The 24,687-nt window shown below is 52.7% G+C and overlaps 1 protein-coding gene across 1 annotated transcript; it reads left to right on the top strand.

Moving 5' to 3' along the window:
• The first annotated feature begins 404 nt into the window (after positions 1-404).
• Positions 405-24,611, top strand: PSKH1 (protein serine kinase H1). Its single transcript, XM_019756282.2, has 3 exons — positions 405-537; positions 9,191-10,217; positions 22,374-24,611. The coding sequence occupies exons 2-3, from the start codon at positions 9,261-9,263 to the stop codon at positions 22,689-22,691; spliced, it is 1,275 nt and encodes a 424-aa protein (XP_019611841.1). The 5' UTR covers positions 405-537; positions 9,191-9,260; the 3' UTR covers positions 22,692-24,611.
• Positions 24,612-24,687: the final 76 nt, after the last annotated feature.

Below are 24,687 nucleotides of genomic sequence, written 5' to 3'. Positions count from 1 at the left end.
TATCCGAGTGCCTGAACTATTTTAACTGCAGTTTTCAAAAATGGATTTGTTAATGAAATTTAAATCATTAATCCTTCGCGGAGTTCCAGAGATACTTCCAGAAACCTCTGTCGAAACGCACAATGTCCCAAACTTCGTACGACAGAGCGCCTTCTCTCCTCATTAGAAACTTAAAACTTTCTCCCTACTTCCCGCGGTCCCTCCTTTTTCTACAACACGTTCCTCCCCCAGTTTATAAACTACTTTGAGCGACAGATAAACTTACCCTCCTCCCCCGAGAAGAGTCCCGTCCCTGCCCCGAAGCCGTTGATTGGCAGGCCAAGCTCGGAGCGCCGCCAACTGCGTAGCCGGCCCTTCCGAGGGTCCACCCCGCTCCGCCCCGTAGGCGGCCCGTGTTTGTTTTGGCGTCAAGCGCGCCCTGTGATGACGCCACGACGCTAACGCCTGAGGATGGCGGCGGCGGCTGCGGCCGTGGCCTCGACCCGGAGAGGGTCAGTACAGCCGCCTAGACACCGAAGAGCCCGCCGCCCCCGTGAGGTGAGGCGGCCCTGCCCAGGGCGACGGCCCGATGGGCGGGAGGGGCTGACGAAATGTGGCCATAGTCGCTTTCTGGCACACCGGGCCTGTCCTTACCCAGCCCGGAGTCCTCGCCCCGTGCCCGGGGTGCCGGGGCCTACGGGGCAGAGAAACAGGCCAGGCGATGGCTGCTCGGGGTTCCCGGTGTCCGAGGCTGGGCTGGCTTCGAAACATGCGGCTGCGCTGGGTAGCCTGGCTCTGGGGCCGCGTGGGCCTGGTGGACGTGGTCAGCTGCCCTGCCTGCTGTTCAGCCAGCTGGCGTCGTCATGGTGAACTAACTCGGTTGTCCTCACTGCTTTCTGGAGTCCGGCACCTACTCCACACCCCTCCTTTGCGACTTAACCACAGGGGCTGGCGGGGAACTGATTGCTTCCTTGTTCAGTCTGGGTTGAAAAAGCAGGCCTGAGTACAGCCGGGTCACCTTCCCTGCAAGCCAGTCATGTCTCTGCTTGTAAGGGGTAGCCCAGCCCCTCCCCCGCCCATGCTCACTCCCCCTAAATGAAGCTGCTGAAGGAGTAATTCCCACTGAAAATCTGTATAAGTCCTTCACTGCCTAAAACTGGCTCCTTGGTGCCTACATGATAAAGGCCAGGGGAAGGCATTCAGGGCTCTTCATTATCTGGTGGAGGCCTATACCCTGAAGTCAACACCTGGCCACTTCTGCCTTCTGTTTACATATTTCGTCGTTGGGGCTTGTGAGCCTTCTGTTAGCTTTGTGGTTTAATACCTGTATGCTTTAGATATGCAGTTTTCTCATTATGTAACACTCCTTTCCGCCTTCCACTCACCAGTATGGAACATTTACATCAGTTCTTTAAAATTCACTTAGATTTAATTTCCTTGGAAAAGCCTCCCTTGCTTCATATGTAACCATTGATTCCTTTGTACTATTATTCATGAGACTGCTGTTGAGTAGATCATGTGTCACATGATGGTGGATTTGGAGATTGTATCTTATTTATTTTTATTATTATTTTTTTAAATTGGGGAATATTGGGGTATGGTGTGTTTTTCCAGGACCCAACAGCTCCAAGGCAAGTCGTTGTTTTCAATCTAGTTGTGGAGGGCGCAGCTCGCTGGCCCATGTGGGAATCAAACCAGTGACCTTGGTGATATGAGCATTGCTCTCTAACCACCTGAGCCAACCGGCTGCACGTATTGTGTCATACTTCTGTCTGCCTCTGCGTGTCTGGCTCTGTGGCTGGCATAAAGTAGAAGCTAAATCCGCTGGGATAGGTTGCTGGTTTAAGAATGGATACTGATTCAGCTGCAGTGAGTGCTTCTCAGGGCCCAGGATCTGAGATGAGCACAACACATGTGTATCTTGTGTTTGCACATGCATGCATCTGCACGTGGTATGTAGTGCAGCCTTGTCAACCTTGATGGACTAAAATCTCTTGGAGTAATTTTTCTGGATACAAATTCAAGAGTTTCGCTTGGTTCAGAAGATCTGGAATCTGGATCAATGTTTAGGAAAAACTCCAGGTGACTTTACCGTGCTCCCTGGTTGAAGATCTTTCTCACTGCCCCCAGGAGACTGTTGTGTCTTTGTTTAGTGGGAAGGGCTAGCTGTGCTTTGTGGCTTGCTGTTGTAGTTTTACACGCATACCCTGGGAGGTAGTACATTTGGTGGCTAGAAGTATGGATTTTGGAGTCAAAAAGACTGGGAGTCAGTTCTTGGTTTTTATGAGATCTTGAGGCTCTTTGAATCCTAGTTTGGTCATTCCAAAATAGGAATAATCATGTCTACTTTATGTGGTTGTAGAGAGAAGTGAGAGTGCCTATAAGACACTTAGCACAATTGGAACTCAGCAGATGGAAGCCACCAATGGTTGTTCTTCCCAGAGTGTGTCCCTTGTAAAAGTAGATCTCATCTTAGCCTGTTTTCTCTTCAGACCAAGCTTCATGTAGGAAGCTGCCTTGTGCTATGTGATTTCCTCAATAGTCATTTCAGGTCATCAGGAAAACCTCTGACAAAACTGCTTCTACTCAGGGCAGTTGTAGTTGGCCATTCCCCTAGAAGAGATTCAGAATGCTGACTCACTAGTGGGTGGGTTTGCTAAATACAATAAGCAAAGTGTCCAGGTCTAATTCCCTATTTCCCTGAAAATAAGACCTAGCCGGACAATCAGCTCTAATGTGTCCTTTGGAGCAAAAATTAATATAAGACCCGGTCTTATTATAAGACCAGGTATAATATAATATAATATAATATAATATAATATAATATAATAATATAATATAATATATAATAAAATATAATATAATATATAACATAATATAATAATATATAATGTAATAATACCAGGTCTTATATTAATTTTTGCTCCAAAAGATGCATTAGAGCCGATTGTCCAGCTAGGTCTTGTTTTCGCGCAAATACGGTTGCAGTTCCTGCACTTAAGTTATATTAATGAGCTAGAGAAAGTGCAGCTTTCAGGAAACCTGTTTGCCTGTGACACTGAGCTAGAGTTGCTCCTCACCTGGAAGGTATACCCCTGCATATCTTAGTGTCTGTGGAATCTGAACTAGGTACTGGGGTTCTCTGTCAGTCACATAGTTAAATGTTCACAATTAAATGGGTGAGACTTTGCTTTGGCCTTCTGTTTTACTTTATAAAGGTGAGCATGTTATGTGGGCAACTTTGATCCCCTTCAGAGCTTCGCAACTGTATGACATGAATGGGCCATAGGTGCCATAGCATCGACCCTTAAGCCCGGAGATAGCTGAGAGCAGCTGTCTCCATTGACAACAGGGTACATAGAAAATTTTGTGAAGTACAGCCCTGGAAGAAGGGACGCAATTCTGTTTGTTGAGAGCTGGAGAGAGACTTATTTATTTGAACTCTCTTTCCTTCTAAGAATCTTACTCAGTGACTATTAAGCTGATTTGTGTTGTCTAGGTCATCACTGAACTAATTCTTGATACAGCCCTCTGTTGCCATGGTGCTCAAGTAGAAAAACGTGTTTTCATTTGCTGGGGGAAAATGATCTCAGAGGGACCCCTTCTAGGCTGCCAGCCTTGAAGGGCTCACAGGGCATCAAATGAGTAGTGGATTAAGGGACTCTTGGTGTGGAACCATCTGGGCTGTAAGTTTCTCGAGAGCAGAGACTATGGCTATCTTCTTTTTGTCTGTCACAATCCCTGGTAGAGTTCCCGGCCCACAGCAGGAGCTCAGTAAATGTTTGTGGGTTGAACTTCGGGATTTGAGAAGGCGAACCCCAGGTACATTGCCAGAATCTGTATTTCTGATGATGGGATAGGCAGTCAGTGGGCTATCTTAGATGGAGTTGAGGTCACAATAAAATGAGGAGGAGGAAACTTTTAAAGTTCTCTCCCTCTCTCAGCCCTAAGGCAGGAGTCTCTGCCCACCAATTATTACCATAGAGAGGAGTGGTGCCTAGCTGGAGTCCTTGCAAAGTGGGCTACCAAGTTACTATATTCTAAAAAGTCAGAATAATTTTTATTGTGAAATAATACTAAAAATTACAAGAGTGAATAATGCAGTGTCTCTAGACACAAGCACCAACAATAGGGTGTGTATTTCTCTAGCTTTTTTCCCCCCTTATGCATATACTAGTCTATCCATTTCTACAGTATATATTTTTTGTTAACTTTAAAAATGTAATATGTGGGGATGATTTAAAAATATAGCAACAGCTATATAAAGTATATAAAATGAGAAGTAAAAGTCCCTCTTCCTTCTGCCTGTTCCCCTCACATTCCCAGACCACAGCCTAGAATCAGCCAACTGTAAACAGTTTCTCTTCTACCCTTCCAGGATATTTTTTTCCATATATATGTCTATAACTTTTTTTTATCCCTCGTTGGACTTACGCTTTACATACTATTTTAAACTACTTAATACATCACAGACATGGATTCTGGCACAAAGCCACTCAATAAAATTAAGTAACTGGTATCTTTCTTTGTCACTATATTTCCATTTTTTTCATTGTTATAAAGAATGCTGCCATGAATTTTCTTGCACAAATATATCTTTGCATACTTGTGAAAATGGTTGCATAGTATTATTTCTGAAAATGACATTGCTGGGCCTATGTCAGTTTCCTTGTTTCAGAAAGCAGAATCATATAGTTCCCCCTAAGACTGATCAGGGGTTTTCGTTTAAAGTGACAGACTTCTTTGCCTCGTAGCTCTTCTTGTGTCATGATAATTAGACAAGCAGTTTAGCAGTTACTTATTTTTGGGAGTACTGAGAGGTTACTGCCTACTTAATTTTGATAGACAGTCTTTCAAAACGTGGTAGCAGAATATAGAAATCTTTGCAGGCGAAAGGTTGTAAAGCTTTGCTGTGAAGAACAGTCTTAAGGGGGGTTATTCAAGAGGGCCGGGTGCCTGTGGGCCCTTGTCTGGGAGACACCCAATGTCCTGGCTTCCGTGTTTAGGAAATTGTTTCAGGATCTATCCTTGCTCCTAGGCCGCTGGCCTCCCACACAGGTGGGGTCAGGGCTGGCAGCTTGTGGACAAACTGCTTTGGGGTTCAGGTAACAATCTGTAAGCCCCAAACAGACGTGAGAGTTCTGGCTTCCTTTGTTGTTGAGGACATTTACACAGACACACAGAGAGCATGGCTCTGGTTTAACCACCAATGTAGCCTCTTTCTGCCACTTGAAAATGTCTGAGGTTCTGGGACTGTTGCCTTACAGCAAAGAGGAATCCAAGAGCCAGACCACCTTTCATTCATTGTTAACAAACATGCCTGCTCTGATATCAGCGCTTGGCTGGGTGCCAGAGAGTTCTAGAAGTGGCCCCTTCCCTCAAGGGGCTGAGAACTAATGATCAAAGGCAATCAAGAGTCCAGCAATGAGCAGTGTGACCTAGATTGTACTTGGAATGGAGGTTTCAGAAGGTAGGCCCTTCAGAAAAGGTTTGCTGATTCACCAGCTGAGTGGTAGGAAGGATTGAGGCCTTGACCTGGTGAGGCCCAACCGGGTACTTCTAGAGTCTCTCCTACTAGTGGAAGGAGCTCTGGATGGAGAAGCAGGGGATTTGGGTCCATGCTCAGCCATCACTATCTGAGTGGCGTGGGACAAGTTTCTACCTTTCTTAGCCTGTCATTTCTGTAGAGTGTTGCTGAGGACAGTTGTGCTGAATACTCACTTAACGCCCACTGCCACACTCTGTCCAACACGGTTGCCTTTCTTGAGGAGTACTTGGATCAGGCTAGTCGACTAGAGAGTTCAGTACTTTCTGCAGATGTGTTTGCATTGATGGTGTGAAGGGAATAGGGACTTGTGATGGCCAGCATGGTACGCCCCTCCTGGGAGGTCTCTCCTGGGGCTTTTCTCAGCCTTACCCCCCACCCTGGTCACTGCTGGGGGCGTACACAGGAGAGCTGGGGCCGGAAAACACTTTGCCCTCCTTCCCAGAAGGAGTTTTGTCAGCCGCCGCCCCTGTCCTTTCGTCTGCCTTTTCATTTGACAACTGTGGAAAGAGAATTGAACAGATGTGACTGGGACATGGAGCAGCTGTGATCACCTGGAGGCTCTCGGGCCATTCTCCCCTCCCAGAGCTGCCACTTCTCTCCTCCACTCTTGATGTGCAGTTGGGAAGGTGGGTCACCAGTGTCAGCCTTTCTGTGAAGAGTTTCTCATTGGAACAAATGTGAGAGCAACTATGTCCCAGGAAGGAGGAAGGAAGGTCAGGGAGGGGTGGCTAATCCTTGGCTGTCTCACTGCTGACTTGAGATTCTTGCGCAGGCTTTGTTTAAAGTGAAAAGTCAGGCCTTTTCTTTTGTAAACTTTCGTTTTTCTCATCAGGACCAAACTAGGTATGCACATTTAAACAGAAAGAGCCAGTGTTTATGCCTGGAGATGGTTATTTATTTTGTGGATCTAGGGTTCTGCCTCCTCACCAGGCAGAAGTGACATCTGAGTGGCTGTGCTGGGTCACCCGTGCAGTTTGTCTTCTCTCTGAATTGTGGTAGATGTTGCTTACCATGTAGTCTCTTGGGGACCCGGGGCCTGTATTCTGCCTCAGGAATCCTGGCCCAACAGGTAGGTGTCCTTTTCCTGAGCTGTAGCCCTTTACTACATTGAGGTCTTGAGTTTTCCCTGAAGGAAGAGATGAGTGTGTAAAATTCCATAGTCCATAGTCCTAATCTTTGGCTTTGAAAAGGAACCTTGTTTCTAAATGTCTGTGTTTAAACATTATTTCCTAAGCTGCGGTGTGGGATCTCCTGGGCATTTGGGTGAGAATTGTAGCATATCCTGAAGAGCCTCGTGTTGGTGGAGAAATCTTTTCCTCTCATTTGAGGAAAGATAAACCTCATTTGGCTGGGCTGAGAGTCATATTGATTAAAATATACTGATCTAGCATGCTGATTAAAACCGGAGCCCGCAATCTGTGGTCTCCACATTCCTCCTTTTTATCTGATGGATTGGTGATCAAGGTCTTGGGTATGTTTCAGAGATAAGCTTATTCCTGGAAAGAGTTGGCTACACTGGTCACTGTCACCATCTTGAGTTCAGGCCCTCAACTCACCAGAATCTGACAGCCTCTGTGGGTTCCCTGTGATCCTCCAAGGTGCTGCAGCAAAACCTGCCTGGGTCTGTCTCTGCTGCCTTTGATGGGATCTTTGCTGGCTTCGGAAGGGGGCGGGTGGGGTGGGTGTAGGTGTTGCCTCTTGGCCCCAAGAACTACTCTTGGGCAGCCATGGAATCTCTGATCCTGCCCAGCTCTTTTCAAACGTTAGATTCCACATCTAGTGACCTGCAGTAAACATGTGGACGTTCCACATGCACCGCAACACATCAAAACTGAACTCTTCCCACCGCTTTCTGACCCGTCCCTCTTACCGCACTCCTGACCCTTTTGCCCAGGAGCCCAAGTGAGGTGCTGAAGGGCTGCCCTCACTCCTCTCGGTCACCCCTTATGTTCAGCTTCAGTCCCTGTCAGGTCTGCCGACATTTCTCCATTCCCCCCCACTGTCTGCGCCACTGCCCCCCTCACCGGCCCTTTTAGTCCATTTTGACTCTTCTCCAGTTTAGCCTCACACTTCTTTCTAAACACTTGAATCGCCCCTCTTTCTTTGTAAACCCTTTGGTAGCTTCTCATCACCTCCCAGGTAAGTCCTGGCTTCTAGCTGTAACCTGTGCTCCTCTCCACAGCCTGGTTCCTGCCTGCCTTCCAAAACTTCAGTGCTGTCTTCACACTACCAAACTGCTGTGGCCAGGCACGGGTGTTATTCTGGGCCTCTGGGCCTTTCAAGGTGTTATTCTCAAAGCCTGAAACACCATTTCCACCTTTCCTCACATGACTCATTCTTACTTTAAATTCAGTGTGGGGGTCACCTCCTCCAGGAAGCTTTCCCTAACCACTGCATCATTCCGCATGTATCTACCATTGTTTTCTCAAGCGGAACACTTGCCGTGCTGTATTGAAGTTACCTGTTTTTATGTTTTTCTCTTGATTTAGACTATGAGTTTATTGACCATGTTTTGTTTGTGTATTAAAAGATAACCAACATTGGATATCTTATTCATTCCCTAGTAGATGTTCAATAAATGCTTGCTCTGAACTGATCATTTTACCCCCAATTCTGTATGTCATAATTAACAGGAAATTCTCACCCTCTTCTTTCCCCCATGGGGCCCTCAGGTACTTAGCGAAGGGTGGCCGGGTAGAAGTAACCTCTGGAAAGCAGTCCTTCCGCACTTCCCCCTGTCCAGGGCCCCACCAACACGGGGTATTCAGGGTCTGAACATCTCTGGGAAGCAGAGCATCCTGATCCGCAGCCTGAGTCCATCTGCATGGAGCTGCTGGTGTCCTTGCTGAGCTTAAGCCTCCCTCTACCTCTTCAGTGATACCCGTTGGGTGGCAGCCTGGTGCCAGTGTGCTAAGGCTTATGTTCCCAAGTTCACTGGGATTGATTTCAGCCAGCTCAGGACTTGTGTGGCCTTTTAGCCATCCGAACGGTGTCTAGGGAGGTGAGAGACCGTGAAACAACATGTCAAACTGCCACGACGAAGATGGTGCATTAGCAAAGCAGAGGGAGCCGTCCAGGAAAGAGTGAGGTTAGGCAGGGTCGTGACGGTGGTGGTTGCAGGGGATCAAAGCCTGCAGGAGGCTTGAGGCCGGGAAAGCTCCACGGGGGAGGCCTTGGAGAAGCGGCTTTCGGCTTTCGGAGCCATGGTGGGTGATGGTGTTGCAGAGCAGGCCTCCAACACTTCACACCCCCATTTCAGGAAAGATGAGTCAGAGTAATAAGAGGAATGATTTTAACATTTGAAAAACAGAGGACTTCAGCTAGGAGAAGGGACCCAGGCAGAGTGGAGAGGAGGTGGGGGCAGTGACAGCTAAGCCTGGTGCATATTCTTGGCCCTCGCTTGGGTGGAAGAGCAGCATGGAAATCAGACCCAGGAAGATGGAGGTCAAGACCATGGAGTTCAGATCTAGACTTTCATCTAGACCCTCCATTAAACCTGGGCTCCGAGCACTCAGGGGCCAGAGCCACCCTTCCAGGGAACCATCTTAGTCAGGTCGTCAGGCTAGGTTTAGCAAGGGGCAAGGGGGGAGGGGGACAAGGATGGCGGGTATCCCTTCAGAGGTGTCCCCAGCTATGTTGAGTTGACCTCTCTCCTGTCTGTAGGTGTAGACGGGGCGCTGCCTGCAGAGCAGGTCCTGCCAGCCTCGCTGGAGAGGATGCCCCCGTGTCCGTGATGGGCTGTGGGACAAGCAAGGTGCTTCCCGAGCCTCCCAAGGATGTGCAGCTGGATCTGGTGAAGAAGGTGGAGCCCTTCAGCGGCACTAAGAGCGATGTGTACAAGCACTTCATCACGGAGGTGGACAGTGTCGGCCCCCTCAAAGCTGGGCTCCCGGCAGCCAGTCAGTGTGCCAACCCCTGCCCTGGTGCCCCCACTACCGGCCACACACAGCCTCCCTCAGAACCACCGCGCAGGGCCAGGGTGGCTAAGTACAGGGCCAAGTTCGACCCACGTGTGACGGCCAAGTACGACATCAAAGCCCTGATTGGCCGCGGCAGCTTCAGCCGAGTGGTACGTGTGGAGCACCGGACAACCCGGCAGCCCTATGCCATCAAGATGATCGAGACCAAGTACCGGGAGGGGCGGGAGGTGTGTGAGTCGGAGCTGCGCGTGCTGCGCCGCGTGCGCCACGCCAACATCATCCAGCTGGTCGAGGTGTTTGAGACTCAGGAGCGTGTGTACATGGTGATGGAACTGGCCACCGGCGGAGAGCTCTTCGACCGTATCATTGCCAAGGGTTCTTTCACGGAGCGGGACGCCACGCGGGTGCTGCAGATGGTACTGGATGGCGTCCGGTACCTGCACGCACTGGGCATCACGCACCGAGACCTGAAGCCGGAGAACCTGCTCTACTACCACCCAGGCACTGACTCCAAGATCATCATCACTGACTTCGGCCTGGCCAGTGCGCGCAAGAAGGGCGACGACTGCCTGATGAAGACCACCTGCGGCACGCCCGAGTACATCGCCCCCGAGGTCCTGGTCCGGAAGCCTTACACCAACTCCGTGGACATGTGGGCACTGGGCGTCATCGCCTACATCCTGCTCAGTGGCACCATGCCCTTCGAGGATGACAATCGCACCCGGCTGTACCGGCAGATCCTCAGGGGCAAGTACAGTTACTCGGGGGAGGTGAGTGCTCTGTCCCAGGGGTGTTGGGAGGCCCGGGTGTGTGTGGTGGGGTGTCCTGCAGCTTTCCATAGGAGAGGGGTGCTCTGGTGGCTGTGCTGGTGGGGCCCGGCCTGTGATGTAAAAACGCTGAAGTGACACTCATAGGGTGTCTTAGTGTGGGTTTTCCCCAAAGGGAGCCCTGCGACAAGGACGTGGGAGCAGCTCGTTTAATGGCGATGTGGTTCCAGGAAGCACAATTGAAGGTGGAGAAAGTGAGGCCAAAAGGCAAAAAGCCAGTAAAGGGTACATTAAGGAGTGGGCTGCCACTGTGGGCCACTGGAACTCAGTCGCACTGGGGACGCTGTGAGTAATCACGTGGAATGTGTACCACTGAGGGGCAGGGAAGTGGGTGGTTTTTAATCCACTGACTCGTGTATGAGTCAGGAAGTTCTTTGGGGGCGTTAAATCCCTGGCACTTCTGGGCTGTCCTGAATGCCATCCAGTGCCAGAGAAAGTCCTCAGGCAAAGAAGCAGAGAAACGTAGGCACTGGTCGTGGGAAGCTGTCAGCATGCATTGAGCATCACAGCTGTAGGTGAGCTCAGGTGGGCTGAGAAGAGGTGGGCCAGTGTCTCCACAGTATCTGCTCTGCGGGGACTGGGGCAAGCTACAGTGACCATGCCCTGTCTAAAGGAGCAGCTGCGCCTCATCTCTGCCCAGCTTTGTCACACAGCAGTGAGGTCCCTATGTATCTAAACATTCCAATTTTTGAAAGGGAACCAGAAAAATGTTGAACTCTAATTCACATACGTATTTAAGCAGTACCTTGTGTGCCAACAAACGCTAACCTGCAGGCCAGCTTCAGTCAGCTGGCCATCAGTTTGTGTCTTTTGGTCCACTGATAATTCTGATAGCTGAAAAAAATCCATTAAATACAGCAGTGCTGGGAGCTAAGGGAAGGTGCAGAAAAAATGAAGAGCTGGTTGGTCATTAGGCAGGATGCTGGCTGGGTAGAAAACAAGGATGACCGCAGGGAACGCTGCAAGCTCGAGCGTAATGGTGCGCTCAGGGAGGCTGTGAAGAAAATGTGTTTTAGGGTTTTATGTGGGAGGTCAGGTGGGCTTTGTAGGATGACAGGATTCTGCCAAGGCAGTGACGGCCTGTCCGCAAGTCCCCTACAGAGTGCTCCCCAGAGTGTCCCTCTCAGGCCTGGACTTGCTGAGAAGGTGTCCATGCCACAAACAACCCACATGAAGGGGAGGGAGCTTTGGGCTGAGCTCCCTTCTGCGGCTCAGGGATTTTGGACGGGACCCTCTCTGGCCCCAGCCAATTGACCGTGTGCAGCATTTTCTGCAGGAGTCACCCAAAAGCCTCACTCCACTTTGCCTTCCGTGCTTGAGGCCCTGTGTTCCATCATCCTCCCTCAGCTTCCAGATGTAGTCTTAGGGTCAGTCCTGGACTTCTCTGCCGTGGCGAGGGGGACTGGCATTGTCTAGGGGGATGCCCAGGGCCTGTGTCTCACGGTGGTGTGAGGAAGGGAGGCGGAAGCCTTCCTCTTCAGGCCAGCTTGGTGCTGGCCACAGGTGAAGGAGAAACTGGATGTTCCCCAGCTCACCTCTAAAGTTTCCCACATTTTATTCCTTGCTCCAAACGGATTCAACAAACAAGCGCTGACCGACTGGGAAGCCCAGGTGCGGTGGTCACAGAAGACATCGCCCTACTCACCCTCTGGGTGGGTTTCATTGCGGGGCAGAGGACCCCTAATGTACCTCACAGAGGTGCTCTTGTTCCCAAGCCCTGCCTGGCTTGCTGTGCTCTGCCGGCTTCAGCCCCTGGAGCTCTGTGGGGGGCCAGGCTGTTGAAGATCCGGCTGGCAGAAGGAGTAGCAAGCTTATGGGAGAGAGGGAAGTTTCCGAAGACATGCTGACAAAGGAGAGACTAGTTAGAAACGTCTGTCATTTTGCACAAGAGTTCCTGATTCTGGTGGTCGTTGCTCAGGCAGTTTATCTAATTGGAGCTTGCAGAGTCTTGCTACCTGGCTATTGATTATCTAAGGGGGGGATGACAAATGAGTAGGGGAGGGAATGAACTCAGGCTTCCTGCTCCTGCTGTAGCCACAAACTGGGTCCTGAGGTTGTACTTCCTGCTCTGCTGGAATCACATGGCATGAGTCTGGGGCTTCCATTGTTTGGGGGGACGCTGCCCAGCCTTTGTCCCCACTACCCTTCATCAGTTCCTAGTTCCAGAGTCAAATCCCTGGCCAGCCATGACAGCAACTGTCTGTTAGCAGGAGTTTGGCTGACCTCAAAAAGATTCCACTACCTTCTACAGAGAACTCTGGATTGGGATGGATTTTATCTGGGCTTTTCCTGGGTGAGGCGTCCTCATCATTGCTAGATCAGGCGCTCTGAGCTGGAGACCAGACATCTGTCTTTCTGTTTCGCTGGTCATTGTCTACCCATAATTGCACCTGGGGAAGATACAGAGAGATAAGGTGGTCTGTTTTCTATCCCTTTGGGGCTTGACATCGCTTGGGAAGAAAGACTAGAAAAAGGAATTGGCCACAGAATGAACTCTTGTTTCAGGCATATGCCAACGCAGGCCTTGCAGTAGAGCCACTGGGCCTGGGAGTCTGGAATATGGGCTGTGGGACTTGGGTCAGGTGGCGGGGCTGGGCCCTGCCCCTTTCCCTCCATCCAGCCAGCTGTCTTACACTGTGCGCCAGTCATTTGCTCTTGTGAAGCCCGTCTAAGTGAGTAAGGCCCTGCCCGGAAACCCGTGTGAGAGGCTGCCATGTTGAGGGGAACTTTCCAGTCTCACTCCTTGTATAAGTACAGGGATGCCTGTTGTGAGCTCAGCAAGGTTTAGAGCTGTGTGTTCCTCACCTGACAGTAAGTCCCATGGGACGTGGTACCTTTCTAGGGACACTTCCTGTCCCCTTATAGTGGTCTCTAGTGTATACCATGTCCTGTCCAGTGGGCTTGTTCCTCGATGGCTCTGTCCATGCAGCCCCCTGTGAGGCTCAGGGGTTTCTGTGGACTTGAATAGAGGACTTCCTGCAGGAGGTGGGCTTTGAGCAGGCGGAGGCTCAGAGAAGGGGACTGTGCTTCAGCATGAACAGGAGGTTGTTTGGGAGTATGGAGCAGAGGTTGACAAGGGTGGGTAGGCCTGGTGTTTGGTGTCGGGAGCTTTGTAGTGCCAGCTGCTGCTCGGGGTTGGGAAGCGTTAGGTGGGAGGGAGCTCTCTGGGTTCTTGATAGGAAAGGGGGATGCAGCAGAAAGTGTTATGAGAAATTAGCAGGAGGAAGACTAACTGGGGGCCGTTTGAATAATCCCAGTGTGGGATGGGGTAGCCTTGCCCCCTGTGGATGTTTGGGGCAGACCAGGGATCCCAGAGAGTGGGTTCCATGTGGTACATGTGAGCAGTGGATTAGGAAGAGAAGAGGGCAGAGCAGGGGGCAGAACCCTCCTGCAGCTTGTGAGGGCAGATGGAGAGAGGACTCAGGCTGCCTTCTGGCCTGGAGAGTGTGCATGGTCCTGCCTTGACATCCGCAGTAGCAGAAGGAAGCACACCGAGTGGGTCCTCCTTCAGTGCCCTGCCCCACGTGATCTTGACAGTCTGCGTACTTTAGCCCCAGCCCATTCCCCACACACCAGAGACCCAGGACATTTGTTTGCTCCACTCACACACTCCCACACTAAGCTTTTGCTCAGGCTTTCCCCTCTGCTCCAATGCTGGCCTTAGAAATTTGACCAGCTCTAAGAGGTCCAATTCAAACATTACTTCCTTTCGGAATACTGCTGACCACTGCCGTCACGTAGTACCTGCTGAGTACCAGGCACGGGGCTGAGGGTCCTGTACCCAACATCTCTAATCTCCACAACAGCCCATTTTACAGATGAGGAAATTGAGGACAGTGAGACTAAGTAACTTGTCTAGCTGTTACTTGACTAAGTAACAGCTAGAAGGTGGCAGGCCTGGGATTTGAATCCAGGCCATGTCAACTTCAGAGGTGCTGGCCTTCCCATCCTGCAGTCTGCTCTCCCTGACACGTGCCTCAGCATGTTGTTTCTGCACTTTTTGCGGCTGTTATCTGGGGACCTCTCTCTCCTCCCTGGACTGTGAGCTCCTTGAGGACAGTGTGTGTATCAGTACATACGCTCTCAATACTTTCGCCTGGCTTCTCCTGAGGGAAGTACCCGTGGCTGTTGGTGATACCCTCAGAAGGGACCCAAAAGTTTCTGGCTGGCAGGCAGACCGGGCTGCCCCTGCTGGCTGGATTGCTGTCTTCTGGGGGTGGGACTCACAGGAAGACGTGAGGAGCTCGCTGGCAGTGTGCTTGGGGTGCTGCTGGCCAGCCCTGCTTAGGAGCAAACACAGGAATCTCGGAAGAGGAAGGAGGGGTGGGAAGGCACAGGCTGTGACAGATGATTTTGAGAGAAGTGTGAGTTTTCACCCGATGACTGGAGGTGCTGGAGTGGAGAAGGGCCATGCTAGGGTCACAGCAGAAGTGATGGGGAGACACAGTGGATGTGAGGATGGCCTGTGTGAGTGTGAGTGCTGCTGGAGACACAAAGAGCTACCTTGAGAGAGCGCGCTTCCTGTCGTGCAAGGCCCCGGGAGGGCAGGAGCAGCTGTTTCTAAAGGAACGACACGAGGTGAGTCATCATCTGTAGACCCACACGAGGAGACCGTGAAGGTTCCACTGGGAGATTCTGTGATTCACTTGACATGAAATATGACGTCGCTGGCCTAGTGCCGTTGCTTTTGTCAAGAGTTCTATTCCTAGAGACAGGGCAGATGAAGAGGCTCTTGAAGGATTGATGGGAGAGATATGCCATCAGCAGCTTTGCTGCCTTCCATGTTTAGCAACCTTTAATTGTCACCCTCCTCTGCTTGGGCAATCTGAGCTGTGGGTGAGCCCAGGTGACTACCCCAGAAACAGATGGGCTCGGGCAAACCTCATTCAGGAGAGTGCTGCTGGGCAGAAGACCATCCTAGTGGGAGAGGAAGCCCACGTTGTAGGGCCATCTGCCATTGACTGGGGGATAAGTGTTGGTGGGAAGTGGCTTCTCAGGAGTGGGTTTCTGGACTACGGGCTGACCATTGATCTACTGGGGGCCCAAGGGTAATGAGTTGGGCCGTCTCCTAATTCTGATAGCCCTGCAGTAGGATGAGTTCCCAGAGCGAGATAACATTTATATTCCCCTCTCAGCTCTTCCCCACTTATCAAAGTGACTCTAACACTTGCCATCTGGCCCTGAGATATTGAAAATAAAATGAAGAAGACAGGATGTGGCATGTGTGGGGCTCTGTATGTGAAGGGGTTCAGTGCGTGTGGGGGCTGGGCCACATGCTCTAACAGAGCGGTGGGTGAGCAGGTATAGGACCTTGCTCCAGAGCCATGGGGAGGACTGCCCCATGGGGGGACGTGGGAGAGCTGGAGACTGGATGTGTGTTTAGGCAGCAGACGGAATGCAGGGAGGCAGGTGGCATGTTGCCTGGCTCGTGCTTGGATTCTGCCAGATGCCTTTAATTGCCTCATGTTCCCACCTCCAGTGTGGATGGGGGCTGTGGTGGACGGACCATCGTCAGCACCCCCTTCTCCTCTCACTGCCCCCTGCTCCCAGAGTCAGAGGATTGGCTTTCCTTTGTCTGTTTCAGTAGCTGAACACACACACACACACACACACACACACACACACACACACACACAATGATTTAGAATTCTTTGCTCAGAGGCATCCCTGAGCCCTTATTCCTTGCCTGCCTGCTGGTGGCTGCTGGGTGTCAAGTGCTGGATGACGATGCTGGCTCTATTCGAGGAGCCCAAAAGGAGAAGCAGGTGCTCCTATACCTGTCCAGGAAGAACCCTCAGGAAGGGCCATCCTACCGCACCAAAGCTCCCGGTACATAGTAGCGACTGAACAGATAACTCTCCCTCCTTGACTGCAGGAGTAGATGCCTCAGTCCAGGTCCCTGGGAGGTAGCATGGTTTGGTCCCTCACTGGTCACTGTGGTTGGAGACCTCCCCCTTGGGTGCAGACCTCTCGGAAAAAGGCAGAAGTGGCCCCCTTCTTGTGGCAGCAGGAGGCAGGCTCTGAGCAGAGAGGGGAAGCATCCACCTCATGGGCCACCCCTTGGCTCCCTGGAGCCCTGTCCTCTGGGCATCCCTCTGTCGCTGCTGCCCTGGGTGCACACTCCCCAGAGAGCAGTACATGCCTCTGGTGGCAGAAACAGGCGCCTGTCTCCCCACATCGCACATTCAGCCATTGCTACCAAAACGCCTTACTCTGACTGCCTACAGCATCTCATTAACCTCGGATCAGCCGCTTTTCAATCACGGCTGTTTCCCACCCCCGACCCTCACCAAGGCCTCTCTAACAAAGGGGTGTATCGGAGGCTGTGTTCAGAGCTGTTCCTGGTGCACCATCTGTCCCCTCCCTCTCCTGCTCTTATTGTCTGTCTCCACCTGGATAGCTCTGCCCTCTCACAGGCCCTGTCATTTCTAGGCCCTTGAGTTTCTCTGGGAACTGCTGGGACTGTTGTCTCTCCCACAGTCTGACCTTTTTAAATCTGCTGATGGCCTCCCACACTCATCCCCCTCCTGGTCCCACCCAGGCGGAAGCCACTGGTTCAGCCGCCCCCCACTGGCCGTGCTTCTTCAGGCTCTTTGTCCTTGGTCAGTTCTCCCATCACACAGAGTCACCCTTCCTGTGCGTACCTGCCTGGCCGGCTTGGACAGAAAGCTGTCACCTCCACTTCTTCATTCCTCTTGTCACCCCATGTTGACGAAGCGCCTGCTTTGAGCTGAGTCCAGTGTACCCATGGTTGAGGGACACAGACCTCTGGGGGCAGAGGCCACAGTGTGGGTGATATGTTCATAGCCATCAGGTTTCCTAACTGTTTCAATAATTAGAATTCTAAGTAAATTAGAATTAAAAAGAAAAGAAAAGCCTGGTTGGGTCCTGGCTTCAACAGAACCCATGAGTGGAGATAGAAAAAACCACTATGCAGCAGGCTCTGAAATCCAGAACCTTCCACGGCTGCTCCAGGACATTGTTAAAAGCACACATTACTGGGTTGCTGGCACAGGTTATCAACATCCCCCCGATTTCTAACTGAACACACGGCATATTCCTTGACTCTTGAGTTGTATCCTGTCCCTGTCCTTCACTTTGTAGACTATGGGCAGGGATGGCGGGGGTGGGGGGTGGGGGGGGCGCACAAGATTTCATATTCTTCTCACATTCCAAATACAGCTTTACTAACCTTGAAGTTGTCATGCCTTTTCTCATTTTATTTGTATCTTCTTGCTCTGCCTCTTTTTAAAACTCTATTATCTTCCTTCTTTTTTTCCCCTCAGGCTCTCTTCTTCAACGTCCTTCTTTTTTCTGCTGCTCGGCCCCCACCCACCCCCTGCCTGGTCCCAGGGTGGTGGATTCTGTCTGGTCTGGAAGCCCAGGCACCAGGATGGTGAGTGTCTTGACCAGAGGAGGGGATGCTGTCTCCACTGCCACAGTGTCGCATTCTGCTAGTTTTCAAAACCCTTCCTTGGGGGCAACATCAGTGTGTGCTATTCTTGTCATACTAATAGTTAGTTCTGCTCTCCTGAGTAAACCTGAAGCTTCAGTCCCCAGAATTTCCTCTGTGCCCTTTTCTCTGCTCTCATTCAGGCCCACGTTAAGTACAGGAAGGAGGCCTTTGGAATGCTGGGTCTGAAATACATCTTGAGACAAAGCTGAAGGAAGAACTGAGTCATGGGAGCAAAGCCCAGGCTTCTTGCCTCCCTTCCGTCCCCTAGCAGCTCTTGGTGGGGCTGCCTTCTCTGCCAGGGCCTTCCCCAACGTCATCATGGGCTGGGAAAGAACCCATACAAGTCAAGAGGTCAAATGAGCTTAAGTGTTAGATGCTGTGTTTCTGTTCCGTACACACGGCCAAATGAGGACAAAAGACGGGGAGCCGTCTTCTTAAAATCCAGGAGTTTAGAAACTGGAAAAGACTTAGAATTCATTGGATTCAGCTCTTCCATATTAAAAGTGAGGAGGCTGTGATTTCTCTAAGGTCACACAGAGAAGGTAGAACTAGAACTCAGGTTGCTAGGCTTGCAGCCTAACACTTTAATCTGCCACCCAGATGCCATCTAGAAGAGACACCAGACCTCTCTCTCCCTTCACTTCAGAGTAGTCAGACCTGCCTCCCAGAGGGTGTCTAGGGCAAGCCCTGTGAGCTAGGTTTGCTGCTGGAAAGAAGCAGCTTCCTCCTCTCTCTGCAGCCGAGGCCAGAGAGCTGACTCCATCCTTTATTCCTGTAGCCCTTGGGCTCTGGGTGAGATTGGTTGTGGCTTGGGTAATATTCTTGCCAGGCCCTTTAGCATTAAAGGTAGCAAGTTATGGCGCTGGGCACGGGGAGGTGCATCCCTGCGCTGGAGTGGAAAGCCCTTTGGGATTCGGTGCTTCCCTCTGAAGGAAGGTTGGACTCTGCTACTGAGGAGTGACTTGTCCCTCAGGAGCAGGAGGGTGAGGAGGGTGAAGTTGGTAAGGAAGTGCCCACGGAGAGGTCCCTCCTCTACCCACTATTGGCTTCTCTGCTGTGACATCAGGCGCAGGTACCCTCACGACAAGGGACAAGGAGTCTGGGGGCAACGGACGAGGGAGAAGGGCAGCCAGCTTAGGTCGGAGGCCGGGTGGAGGTGAGGCCTCCTCCCATCGCCTCTCTTTGTCTTGTCTCGGAGCAGAGCCCATGCCGACCTACACAGCTCGCAAGAGACTTGTGGAAAGCAGGGCGTAGCCTGTCATCCTGGGTATTGCAGCCATCCTCTGATCCCACAGCAGGGGAGACCGGAGAGTCTGGAGATGAGGCAGCCTGACATTTTAATTTTGCTTCCATGCCCTGTGCTCCGTGTCAGCCCAGACACAGGTGGGAGCCCCGGGAGACTGGCCAGGTGGTAGCTGGGGCCTCCCCCTTGCGTCAGCCCCTGTGGCCCATGTGTGTCCCTGCTCTGGGCCCAAGTATACTGAGGGGAGAGTTCTGTTCTTTACCCAGAGCCAGTAGTTAGAGCTGTAGAAAGCCAAGGGCATGGCTAGTCATCATTTTTCTTTTTTCGTGCCCAGGATACTTCCTGGCGGTCAGTCATAGGCTGACACACGTGCTCATGCGGTTCCAGAGGCCCGGGTATGATGGGCAAGGAGGTGGGCTGGTCTGCAGGTACTGACCGCTTTCTTGGGAGGTGCTGAATTGGACGTGGGGCGTGAAGTGTGGCCATGGGAGTATGTAAAGCTTTGGTTTTCCTTTCTGAGCCCGGTTGGAAGCCTCAGCAGGGCTCCTACGGGCCCTGATTCTGGAAGTCAACCTGAGCCCTGCCCCACTGTCAGGCGGCTGGGTGACGACCACCTTCGCTGTGTTTGGCTTGTCTGACTTCCTGCTTCTAGTTCCTCAGGGTGTGATGTTAGGCTGGGTGCCATTGGCACCGCCTGCTGCTCAGCCACACGGCTTGAGTCACATTGGCTTGGGGACTCACCTGGCCCAGCTGCTCACAGCTCTTCAGAGATGGGGAGCGCTAGGATCTGCCAGAGAGGGCTGAGCCGGCCCGCAGACAAATGAGTCCATTGGCATTCTGTACACATCCACACGTACACAAATAATTAGAGAGGCGAGCGTTTGGGGAGCAGGGGGGTGGATCAATCTGACTTGCTTTGGCACTAACAGGCTGGCCGCTCGACAAGCAGCAGGGGTCGATGCCTGGTGTGTGCCTGTCACTCTGGAGACGGAGATGCTTCAGCCCACAGGGTGGGTCTTGTAAAAGGCCCAGCTAAGACTGCATTGGACTAGTTTGGAACTTCAGGGGGCCTTGGTTTGTCTGGGTGTGGATGTAAAGAGGCCTCCATTTCATCCATGTTCAAGTTCCTGGCTTGTGAGTCCGGCTTTGCTATTATTTATTCTCATGGCAGAGGAGTTGCCCCTCTTCTGTCTTAGCCAGACCAAGAAACGGGCAACATCCTGTTTGGCTAGCCCAGGCTGCCAGCTTTGTCTTGGGGCTGTCGCCCCAACAAGCCAGGCTGAGCAGCAATGTGTTCCCCAGTGATTTCTCCTTTCCTTAGAGACCATAAAAGCTGCATCCCCATGACCCAACCTGTCCAGCTATGGATTTGCTGCGTCCACCAGCCGTCCCACTTTCTTCCGTATTTTAAATGAGTGATGTGGGCAGCCGTGAGTGTCTGTGGTCCAGATTGGCTGGCCCCTCACTTTGGCTCCTTGTGCTCAGGTGGCAGCAGCAAGCCATGGGCTTTCTTGAATTGTGAGCCAAAGCTGTGGCCACAACTGTCCAGGCCAGTCCGCCTGAATGTTGGCTTCTGTACTGTAGGCCCGAGCTGCACAGGCCTGCAGGGAAACATGGACCAGGCTGTCTGTGGGGGACGGCCATTGCTCCCCGCACCCCCTCACGGCTCTCCGACAGCAAGGTATTTGTGGGCCTCTCTGGGCCCTGACTGCCCGCCCTCCTCCTGAGGGCCAGTATTTGCCCAGGAAACTCAGGGAGCTGACCCACTGGTGAGGAAAACCCTGTTAGGTGTCTGTTTGGAAATGCGGTCTCTGTCACTTTCTTCCAGCTCAGCTCAGTACAAGTTGAGCTTTGCCTTCCAAAGGGCAGTTAGGGGTAGCAACTGCAGAGAGCCCTGTGCCTTCTGTAGGACTCTGGGTGAGTGTTCTCTCTGCCCCAGCCCTGCACGTTGGTGGGGAAGGGAATGGCAGTGGAGCTGGAGGTCAGGGAGTCTGATTGGGGACAGCGACAGTCACTGTGTAAGTGTGTCTCATGCATGGGCACGCAGCTGCCCCGAATGTGGGCTCTCAGCCCCCTGGAGAGTGCCTTCAGGGGTTCCCTGGGGTGAAGGGCACTGTGCAGTGGAACAGGCAGACCTCACTTGGCAGGAAAGAGGGTGATCGTCATCTGCCACAGGCTCCGCAAAGGTCCTAGCCAGCCACCCTCTGGGGAGCATCTGCGCCCAAGCCGGAGTGCCCCTGGGGCGTCCCGGGACTCGGAGCAGTGCTGTGTCTGCCCTCCTCCAGCAGAGGGGCTTCAGGGCCAAGGGCATCTGGACCCTCCCTGCTTGAGCCCCACAGCCTGGAAGCAGCTCCAGGGAAGGGCACCCATCAGGTGCCCTCCATGGGTATTTACTCACTGAGTCTGATGAGCACCAGGCACTGGCGCTCATCCCGCTTGCTCTGCTCTAACGGGAACAAACTTTAAATCGCTGAAATAATTGCTTAGCACTGGGGGCTAAGAAGGAATCTGAGCAAGTGTCCTTTACCCTGAGAACCTAAGAATTCAGCCAGGTGAAGACAGGCTGTGCAGGTTGAGGTCCTGAAATGGACAGCTGCCTGGTGTGCGGCTGAGATGCGGTAGCCATGGGAGTATGTGGCAGAGCAGGCTTTGTGCGGTTCCTCCCTGGGAACAGAATGTACTAAAATGAGGCTGGTATAGAGCATTGCCAGAGTGCTTGCGTGGCTTCGAGAGGCCATGCAGACTGGAGTGTGCCCCTGAGAAGGGTCCTGGTTCCCGTCTGGCCCGCAAGAACCTCTCTCCTCTCAGCAGATGGTGAAATCTAGTTGCCTTGAATTGTTTCCTTTTCTCTCCATGGCTGGGAGGCCAGGCTAATGCTGGGCCTGCAGTGGTTGCCCACCACCACTTGGTCAACTGAAGGAGGGTGGGCCCTCTCTTTAAGGACTAGACAGTTTACTTCTAATTGGCCTGGTGTGAACCTCCAGGGATTGGAGCTTAAGTCTGGCTTAGGATATGGTGGAAGGTTTGGGTCATTGTCTTTAAATGCCCCTGAGGTATAGTGGTCCTGGTGTAAGTTGGAGGGTCTTGACAGGGGCCACCTCCTTGGGCCAGGCTTTGAGCCCAGGCACCTTAGAAGTTTGCTTCTTGCGGGAATGGGGGGTGCCGTTTCTTCTTGTCAGACCCCTTGTCACCCAGAGAGCAGCCTCTGTTCTATGGCCTAGGCCAGTATTAGGCGGGGAAGAGAGGCCCTGAGTGCTTTACCTGGGAGGAGCCAGGCAGTGCCTTTCCCTAGGGGGAGAGTGCAGGGACGCTGGACAGGTCTGAGTGCTGTGGCGGTGGCATCGGGATGGGGAGGGCAGTGTCGAATGCTCTCGCTCTAATGCTTGTCCTTGACTTCTAGCCCTGGCCCAGCGTGTCCAACCTGGCCAAGGACTTCATTGACCGCCTGCTGACAGTGGACCCCAGTGCCCGTATGACTGCACTGCAGGCCCTGAGGCACCCGTGGGTGGTGAGCATGGCAGCTTCTTCGTCCATGAAGAATCTGCACCGCTCCATTTCCCAGAACCTCCTCAAACGTGCCTCCTCTCGCTGCCAGAGCACCAAATCTGCCCAGTCTACACGTTCCAGCCGCTCTACACGCTCCAACAAGTCACGCCGTGTGCGGGAGCGGGAGCTGCGGGAGCTCAACCTGCGTTACCAGCAGCAGTACAATGGCTGAGCTGCCTGGCAATGGTGGAGACATGGTGTGGTCCCAGCCTGGTCACACACTGCTGTGCCATCTGGGCCCAATGCCCTCTCTGGAGATAGGCCTGTATGGCCAGTGGTAGGTGAATGGCCCCAGCCCCTTCTGTGTGCCTTCAGCAGCCCCTGTCCTCACCCTGGGCCTGGGTCTAGGCCTGGTGTGACAGTGGAGGGAGCCCAGGGGGCTGGAAGCCTGGCCCGGAACTGATGCTCTTTTTGGTGAGCATGTGTTCTGGTATAAGTTGGGGAAAGGGCAGGACCTGGCCTTCAGTCTCCCTTACCTCTTGTCCTTGGTTCTTTCCCAGACCAAAGGGAAAGAACCTGCAGTGCCAGGTAGAGGGTGTCTTGTGGTTCCAGGACTCTCTGGGACAGTTACTTCTGGAGCCCCCCCCCTTCCTCCACCAACCCTTCCTCCCCGGCCCCCCACATTCCATGGCATCCTGATCCTCATGATTATGCTCCAGTGAGAGGCCCACGTAGGCACAAGGCTTGTGCCTCGCTAGACTCAGCCCCTGGCTAAGTCTAAACAGCCCCCACCTTCCAGTCAAGATCTGTCTTCCTTCATGGAGAGCACAAGGACCACTCCTGGCCCCAGGATTTGCCAGGACCTTCTGGACTGTGTGGCCACGTTGGTAACAGTCTTGCTCCAGGCTCCAACCTCTCCTCACTACCAGCCCACCACTCTCAGTGCCTCCTTTGCAGAGCCTACCATCACCTCCCTCTCCCCTTTGGATGCCCACTCTATTCCCCAGGTGCCTCCTTCCCAACTGTGGGGGATTAAAGGGAGCCCCACTGCTGCTACCTGGGGGTTAGGGGCACCTGGGTCAAGGCAGAGGGCAGGGGCTTCCCTGGGAGAGCCCCGTCAGGATTCCGGGGTCAGTCTTGGTTCTACCCTTGGTACTCCCCATTGCCCTGCCCTTCAGGCTCTGCTGGTCCCTCCTCTGCAGCTGTATGAGGGCGCCATCTAGTGTCTGGCATGAGTATAGGCAGCCTAGTAATGACCACCGTGCCCACCTTTCATCCTCCAAGAGGAAGTGGGAAGGAAGGAGCTGCTGCATTGAGGGAGGGTCCCTGGGCTGTTCAACTCTCCCTTTCTGCTGAGCTTCTGTGCATCTCCCCCTGGAACTTAGCCATACTGTGTGATCTGCCTCTGAACCCTGAGTGCCTGGGGCACTGGCCTCCTCACAGCTGGCCTTGCCCTGTCCAGCCTGTCCCCGCTTCCTTTCACAGCATTACCCTTCCAGTCTGAGTCCCCCTGAATCTCAGGCTAGAGGGAGCCCCTGCAGGAGGTGAGTGGAATTAGGTGGCTACTTTCCCAGATGCCTGAGCCAGACCATCCATGTCAGTTATGGTGCCTCCCCCATCACAAACTGGGCTGAAACCTAAGCCCCCTCCCTCCAGAGCTGCTTTCAGTGGAAGGAGCCAGGGCCCAGCTTTAGCCTTAGGTAGATTGCAGGGCCCCTCCAGCGGGGAGGGTTTGGCCCTCACTTCCTCCCAGTGGGTAGCCTTGGGCCAGACCCTCTTTCCCATCTCCAGTGGGAAACCAAGCCAAAGAGACCACTCTGGGCCAAGTCAGTTGTGCCTTATATACCCCTTTCTGTCCCCAGGGCCCTGGCACAAGGCAGTGGAGAGCCCAAGCCCCATGGCTTCAGAACTCCCCCAATTTTCCCAAGTGCCTCTGGGGGCCTGAAGCTGTGCGGGGTTATTTCCTCTTGCCCAGGATAGGCCTGGTCCTGAAGGTAGGACAGAGGGAATTTGGAGACTCGGGCCTTTATGCCATGGACTGTGGGTGGAGAATGTGCAGTTATTTATTTTGTGTACTCAGTTTGTACTTGTATCCTCTGTACTCAATAAACAGGCTGCCCTCCCCAGGGAAGGCTGCCCATTCATTCCGACAGCCCGGGCTCCTTGCTGTGGACCAAGGGGTTACCCAGGAAGAGGAGGGATGGGGGCCTGGCCTGGGCATGGCTACT

Source organism: Rhinolophus sinicus, linkage group LG11 (assembly GCF_036562045.2).
Source record: "Rhinolophus sinicus isolate RSC01 linkage group LG11, ASM3656204v1, whole genome shotgun sequence".
NCBI classification, from domain to species: Eukaryota; Metazoa; Chordata; class Mammalia; order Chiroptera; family Rhinolophidae; genus Rhinolophus; species Rhinolophus sinicus.
This window is presented reverse-complemented; position numbering and strand designations above follow the sequence as displayed.